The sequence below is a fragment of the Coenobita brevimanus genome, chromosome 21, assembly GCF_032717465.1.
Source record: "Coenobita brevimanus isolate Jiangsu-jjx chromosome 21, ASM3271746v2, whole genome shotgun sequence".
In the NCBI taxonomy this organism is placed as follows: Eukaryota; Metazoa; Arthropoda; class Malacostraca; order Decapoda; family Coenobitidae; genus Coenobita; species Coenobita brevimanus.
Window position 1 is genome coordinate 3259770 of NC_136974.1, and position 7850 is coordinate 3267619.

The 7850-nt window shown below is 47.6% G+C and overlaps 1 protein-coding gene across 1 annotated transcript in view; it reads left to right on the top strand.

The window, feature by feature from the left end:
* Nucleotides 1-3729, top strand: part of LOC145392238 (zinc phosphodiesterase ELAC protein 1-like) — a 66669-nt gene extending 62940 nt beyond the window's left edge. The window contains exon 7 of the mRNA XM_080266702.1: nt 3575-3729. Within this exon, the coding sequence (XP_080122828.1) occupies nt 3575-3703 (129 nt within the window). The 3' untranslated portion in view covers nt 3704-3729. The remainder of the gene's footprint in view (nt 1-3574) is intronic.
* Nucleotides 3730-7850: the final 4121 nt, after the last annotated feature.

The window sequence follows — 7850 nt, forward strand, 5'->3', positions numbered from 1 at the left end:
AAAAAGTAATAAAAGTGCCAGGAAGGAAAGGGAGAAGTAGTGAGACAGGAGGGCAGACTACATCAAATGGGTGGGTGATGGTTGTCACTGCATGGAGGAGGAGGAGCAGGAGCAAGAGAAGGAGTAGGAGGAGGAGAAGAAGAAGAAGAAGCAGGAAAGAGAACAGAAGGAGGAGCAGTAGGAAGAGCAGGAGTAGGGGGAGGAGGAGCAGGAGCAGTAGCAGCAGAAGGAAAAGGAGTAAGAGAAGGAGCAGGAGCAGCAGATGGTGATGGTGAAAGAGGAGGAGCAGGAGGAAGAGTAGGAGTAGGAACAGGAGTAGGAGGAAGAGTAGAGGTAGGAACAGGAGAAGAGTAGGAGTAGGAGGAAGAGTAGAGGTAGGAACAGGAGAAGAGTAGGAGTAGGAACAGGAATAGGAGGAAGAGTAGAGGTAGGAACAGGAATAGGAGGAAGAGTAGAAGTAGGAACAGAAACAGGATGATAAGCTAGAGAAGAAGAACATGGAACTGGAACAAGAAGAGAAGGAGCTGTATGAGGAAAAGCAGGAGTAGGGGCAAGTGAAAGAGGAGCAGGAGCAGCAGGAAGTTGAATTGGAGGAGGAGGAGGAGGGGGGAGGAAGAACAAGAGCAGGAGTGGGGGGAGGAAGAACAGGAGCAGGAGAGGGAGGAGCAATAGGAGAGTGAGCAAGAGGAGGAGCAACAACAGAAGAAGAAGAAAAGGAACACGAGGAGGAGCAGCAGCAAGAGAAAGTGGAGGAGGAGCAGTTGCAGGAGGAGGAGCCAGAGTAAGGGCTGGAGGAGCAGGAGGAGGAGACGGGGAGCAGCAGCAAGAGAAAGTGGAGGAGGAGCAGTTGCAGGAGGAGGAGCCAGAGTAAGGGCTGGAGGAGCAGGAGGAGGAGACGGGGAGCAGCAGGAGGAGTAGGAGAGAGAGGATTACAGAGGAGTACAAAGGAAAACAGACAGCAGCAGACCTTCTAGTCCATTCGAGGATGTTGATTATGGGATAGGTTATAACTGAAGTAACTATTCTGTCAAGGACAAGGATAGTAAAGCAGGAGGAGGAGGGTTGAAGCATGTGAAGGAGGAGGAGAGTATAAGAAGGAGGAACAGCAGCAGGAAGACCAGGAAAACAGCAGGAGCTACGGCCAGCAGGAGATGGAGATGGAAGAGCAGGAGGAAGAAGAGGGGGAGGAGGATCAGGAGGGAGGAGAAGCAGGAGGAAGAAGAGGAGAAGGAGGAGCAGGAGGAGGAGGAGGAAGAAGAGGAGCAAGAGAAGAAGCAGGAGGTGGAGAAGGAGAGGTGGGAGTGGAAGCTGGAGGAGGAAGAGGAAAAGTAGCAACAGGAGAAAGAGGCAGAGCAGAAGGAGAATGAGGAGAAAGAGTAAGAAGAGCAGGATTTGATTAGAAGTAGGAAGAACAGGAGGAATCTCAGGAAGAGGAGGAAGAGTAGGAGAAGGGCAATGAGCAGATGGAGGAGAAGAGATGGAGCAGGAGCAGGAACATGAGAAAGAGGAGAGTGAGGAGGAGGGTTGGAGCAGGAGAAGGGGGAGGAGGAACAGGATGAACAGCATGGATAGGCCCCCAATGGAAGGAACAGAAGTATTAAGAGCAGCAGGTGGAAGTGGAAGAGCAGGAGGAGGTAGAAGAGCAGGAGCAGCAGCAGCAGCAGAAGCAGGATGAGTTGGAGGAGGAGGAGTAGCAAGAAGAGGAGCAGGAATTGTATGAGGTGGAGGAGGAAGAGGAGCAGGAGGATCAAGAAGAGGGGGAGGATCAGAAAGAGTAGCAGGAGAGGGAGGAGGAGGATCAGAAATATGAGGAGGAGCAGAAGAATCAAGAAGAAGAGAAGGGGGATCAGAAAGAGTAGCAAGAGAGGGAAGAGGAGGAACAGAAGGATCAAGAGGAGGAGGAGGAGGATCAGGAAGAGGAGCGGGAGAGGGAGGAGGGAGAAGAAGAGGAGCAAAGCCAGCAGGATCTAGATGAGCAGGAAGAGGAGCAGCAGGATCAAGATGAACAAGAAGAGGAGCAGCAGGATCAAGATGAACAGGAAGAGGAATGCCAACAGAAGCACATGGAGGAGGAGGAGAAGGAGCAAAAGCTGGAGCAGGAGGAGGAGGAGGAGGAGGAAGAGCAGGAACAGGGAGGTGCAGGAGGAGGAGAATGAGGAGAAACAGTAGGAGGAACAATAGTAGTAGTGGTAGTAGTAAGAGAAGGAGGAGAAGCAGTAGGAGGAAGAACAGGAGGGGTAGGAGGAGGAGAGGCAGAAGCAGAGGAGGAGGAGCAGGAAGAGGAGGAGGAAAAAGTGGAGGAAGAAGAGGAGCATAAGTAGATGGAGGAGGAGGAGCATAGGCAAATGAAGGAGGAAGAGGAGGAGCATAAGCATTTGAAGGAGGAAGAGGAAGAGCAAAATCAGGAGGAGGAGGAAGCTGAAGTTGCCTGCCTCCCTCCCTCTTGCAGTATACAATGAATTGTGATGCTTTTGTATAACCAGTCAGAGAAGCTGCCTGGTTATATCAATGTCACCTTGTGAATGTACCTTTGTCTATCACCAGGCTGTGTAGTGTAATGTCAGGTATCACTTCATTGTTGATGATGATTTTCTCATGCTTACATGAAACATGAACTCAGTGAACTGAAGACTCGAGTTGGCTTTCTGCAGTCCATCCTTCTTTTGGAAGATAGGGAAATAGAAATATTAGCACAGGTATAACCAAACAGTGGAGCTGCCTGATTGTATCAGTGCCATCACTGAAGGTGTACCTCTTCAGTGTTGCTTGAACTAAGGATTGTAGGATACCATCACATGGACTGGCGAGGTCATGGAATCCCACTACTCAGTGATATTTTGCCCCCAAAGATCCAGATAATACATGTAATGGAATTAGGCTGTGTAAAGTGTTGGGGATAATTTTTCTGGGCACATTATTTAGTTCAGTCACGTTGGCAGAGATTTTCAGAGTTTTGCAACTTATCTCTCATAGCTCAGTGGTAGAATTAAAATAATACTGCAGCTCTGTATACTTCCCATAGCACCTTTTTTGTTACTAGCACCATGTTATACTGTTAATCTCTTGTTACAGTTTCAGCAGTCATCATGAAAAGATGGGTTTAAGGCTAAGTTAATGTTGACAGGATAGTTTGTACTATCAGGATATAGGTAACACAGGAAACCCATGCAGATAATGAGTTCTGTGCATGAATGTAAATGTATGTACAGTATTTTAAGAAAAGAATTGTAGACTTAAGAAACTGAGTATTAAAACACTGGTGAATGTTAGTGCTGGGTAAGAGAATCATGACAAGTAGCATAGTGGTAGTGCACTTGAATGATGGTCTGTCTGTAGTATGCCTTAAAATTTAAATCTTAAAAGGGACAGTAGACCCTCAGTGTTTTACCATATTTCATTTGTGATATCACATTGTTGTTCCTAACAGCACTCTGTAATGTGAGATGCATGATCAGATCTAATAACCAGAAGCATTCTATAATTGTTCATTGAAATTTATAGTTTGCTTTCCTCTCTACATGTTGGTGTTAAGCATACCATATGTCTATCTCTAAATTTTAATCATCTTTTGCAGGATGGTGAAGAAAGTGTGAGTGTTTTGGAAGTCGAGGGGCAGCAGGCAGCCTCAGGAAGCAATCTCAAAGTTCTGTGTTCCCATGACCTGTTTGTGTATGAGGTACCAGCCAGACCAAGGACATTATAAGTGTTAAAGCTAAAGCCATGTATTATTTTCACATGCACATCAGCAGTAATTTAGACTTTGATGTTCATGAAAACTTTGAAGGCAGATATACTAAATGTCATATAGCATTTCATCCAGATTATACATAAGCAGTTATATTGTAGATACCCAATGAAAGGTTTTTATATAGGTTTGTCAGGATTACAGTATTTTATCTTGCCAAGGAAAATCAATGTCCCACAAAGGGTTAGAGCCTGTTTTAACTTAGAATCTACTTTGCCTTATTGCTTTGGAGAGCAGATACTTGTTTTGGTTGCCACAGGATTTTATCCAGTTAGGGGAAAGCTCCCCCCCCCTCCCATTTTTTTTTTCCCCCCAAGCTACAAGAAAAAGCTGTATCAGCTTTTACAATGACCATGAAATTCATTGGTGTGATGGCACCATGTCAAGTCAGTCACAGAGCTAAGGTGAGAAGTGAAAAAACAAAAAAAATGCTTATGAAAATCGTACAAACTGTCCCCCTAAAGTGTCATAAGTAAAAGAATTTTCAAGCATTTTGCATCTATTAAGTTAAGCTGTAACCTGCCAGCTGGCTTAGCTAGGCCATAGCATCTGTAATGAAGATTAATTCAATAGATAACACTGATAGTCATCAGCATCACTTCTTGTGCCTCTACGTTGTTTGTTTTGTAGCAATGGTTTTCTGCTTTTTTTCCCTCAGTCAGGCTTCAGTTGCCTCTTGGTGGGAGTTGTCTTTTTGCAACATTAGTGTTTCTGGTACATATTTAATTGTTTTGGTACATGGCACTGTATGGCTGTACGATGTGCTTTTCAGTGGTTACCCTTACCACCTCTGTCCATGGAGGACTGTTTGGACACATTATTATACTTTATTTAGCCTTCATGTTTTATACTTCTTTTGTTCTGTCCAGTCTAAACCTCTGTTACCTACTTTGGCAGGCTCTTACTGTTATTTTTACATGTTTGAGTTGGAGGTAGGTGGTGGCAACCATCATCCACTCACTTGATGTATTGTTGCCTACTTCATCTTTCACCTTTATCATCCTTTTTCTGTGTGCCATCCTCTCTTCCTGTTTCTCCCATCTTTTCTGTATTACTTTTCTTTCCATTTCAGGTGGCTTTACATTGAGTAACAAGAATAATGGTTTCCTGTAAACTAGAAAACCATTTCCATTGCTGGGTGGTAACCAGATAACCAACCCACATGTGTTCCCTGCATGTCAACAAGTGGGTTGGCAGAAGGTTAGTGCCCCTCCCCATAAATTCACAAACTCAAAGACAAACAGCCACCCCTTACAGGATTATGGTGTTTGGCTATAGATAGATAGATAGACATTAAGTGACAAGCCTAATGGTGTCCTGTAACCCAGGGTCCCATTAACAATGGTGGGTAGTAACCAGATAACTGGATGCTGTGGAGCCTAATATGGTGCTTCTGTTAACTGGATGGAGATGCAAATGTGGCATCCACCCAGGAAGCAAACCTCCACACACTTTTGTGCACCTCGTTGTGACAATGTACTGTCTGCTGCAGGGGGACGTTGGTCCATTGCATGGGATGGCCCTGTTGGGGCAGTTGCTTGACTGCAGTTGATGATTCTGCCTGGCCAGACAGAAAGGTTGCTCAACATGTTTGAGTTGATACAAAATAGATGTCAGAGCATGGCAGCTGCATGAGGATTGCATGGAGTGTTAGATGTGGATGTGATAGGAAGCATTATGAGGAACACACTGAGGTGGTTTGGCCATGTGGAGAGGATGGAGGGTGAAAGACTGATGAAGAGAGTGTATGTGAGTGGGGTGGAGGGGGGAAGAGGGAGGGGGAGGCCAAGGATGAGATGGAGGGATGGGGTGGAGAGATATATGAGAGAGGGGCGTGTGAGTTGGGAGCAGGGCAGTGAAATGGCGGGGGACAGGGTGACTTGGAGGCGATTTGTTTGTGGCCACCCCAAACGGGATTGAGGCGTCAGACAATAGATAGATAGATAGTTAGTCTTACATTGACGTATGGGTGTGACTATTGAGTGGCGTGAAAACAAAAAGTGAAGAATTAGAGTGGTGGAAATTAGATTCTTGAGAAACTTGTTGAGAGTGGATAGGATAAGAAGAAATGTGATTTGTGTAAGGTGCAAGTAAGGTAGTCCATGGACAAGAGAGTTAAAAGAGTGTTTGCTTAGATGGTATGGTCCTGAGGAGAGACTGGATATACAGTACAGTAGACAGGGTGGTGAAAAGGGCATATGCCAAAAAAGAGTGTCTTAACACACTAGACCACCAGGCATCATTTGTAAAATAACCAGGGTCCCAACACAACAGGTTGAAAGATCTGTCACAGTTCTGGCTCAAAAGAGGGCAGGAGATAATACGTGCAGCCACCCTCGAGTCACAGGGATACAAATGTTCGCCCAACAAGTACACAAGGACCCGGCGCACTCTGCGGTGGGAAGTCCCTCTAGCCCGGAACCGCCACACCACCCATATCGCCGATCAAGCCATCAGTACCAGAAGCGATGAGGGCTTGTCAACTTTGTGCTTACTAGAGGCAGCACAACCGGGCTTGCTAGATGCAGCTTGGCAACACAGGAGAAGTTCCAGTGTTCCAGTGTGTTTGCTAGATGTGGCACCCCCAAGCTTGCTAGAGGTAGCTTGGGATTGCAGGAGTTCCTTTGTTCCAGTATGCTTGCTTGATGCACCACCCCTGAGCTTGCTAGCGGCAGCTTGGCAACACAGAAGGATTTCCTGTATTCCAGTGTGCTTGCTACATGCGGCACCCCCTAGTTTGCTAGAGGCAGCTTGACAACACAGAATGAGTTCCTGTGTTCCAGTGTGCTTGCCCTGGACGGAAACACAGAGCGGGGTGGAAGTGGTGAGTTTAGACCTATGAGGCGGTGCTGGGGGGGGGTTAGGGAAGGGGTGGGGTGAGGGGGTGGTTTTGGGGGAGGGATGGGGCGAAGGGGTGGTTGGCTGGGAGCATGGGTTTGGGGATCTGGTGTTGGTTGGTGTGGGTGGGTGGCTGGGGTCGTAGGACTAGATGTTGGCAGAGTAGATGGAGCGGGTGGGGAGGCAGAGAGTGAGGTGGTGGTGGTTCCACGTGGGGAGGGACGGGGTGAAAAGTTGAGGTGTGGTCTGTGGGGATCATGGTCGGTTGGTGACGGTGTTGGGTGACATAGGAGTTTTTCACCGCCAGGCTCGGTGTTGGTCTGGTTGTTCGGGAATGGGTTTTATCATCTTACATGCTGGTTGCGGGAGACCCTGGCTTCGCCATGAAAGTCAACGATGACCTGGTAACAATTTGGCATGCGTGTAATTTCTAAAGGGCCCAAGAATTTGGCTTGCAGCTTGTGGTTGAGGGGCAACCTTGCAGCCGTGACTCTCTGGCCTACTTGATAAGGGTTGTCTGGTGAAGTCTTGTCTTTTGGTAGCTCCTTGCAGGATTGCATATGGCAGAGCCAGTTCATAAGGTGCGAGAGTGGATCTCAGGCAGTGGAGCTGGTAAGTGGTAGGGCTAAGTGCCGAAATGGGAGTAGTTGCGGGGGCTTTCCAAAGATGCGCTCGTGGTGCGTGATACCATCCGCTCGGGGGCAGGTGTTCATCCCCATTGTGTGACTTTCACTTGGGAGGGCCAGTCCTCGCTATCCAGGGCAACTAGCTGGGTCTGGAGTTGGTTAGCGAGGCTCTGATGGGTTCTCTCACAGGTGGTGTTTCCCTGGGGATGGTAAGGGGAGGAGTGGGAGCTGGGACAGTCATTCTCAGACTTGGCCTGAGAATCTCGGGGCATTACCTGAATGGAGGGCCTGCTGAAGGATGAAGTAAGGAAACACATCAGTGATGAGAGCCTCTATGACTGCCACAGTGGAGTTGGACTTGGCGGGGCAGGTGACTAGAAATTTGGAATAGATATCTACAAAGGTAAGTACAAATCGGACTGCGGTGTTTGATGGATGAGGGCCCATGATGTCCACAGCCAACAGCTGCCAGGGTCGAGTGGCTGTTAAGTGCCCAGTGGGTCCCGGGGTTTGAGAGATGTCCTTCCCTAGGGCACAGGCCCTACAAGCTTCTATGACTTGTTTGGTGGCGGATGATGGATGTGGCGTCGAATAGATGTCTCTAAAAGTTTGTAACAACTTTTGCTGCCCGAGGTGGATCC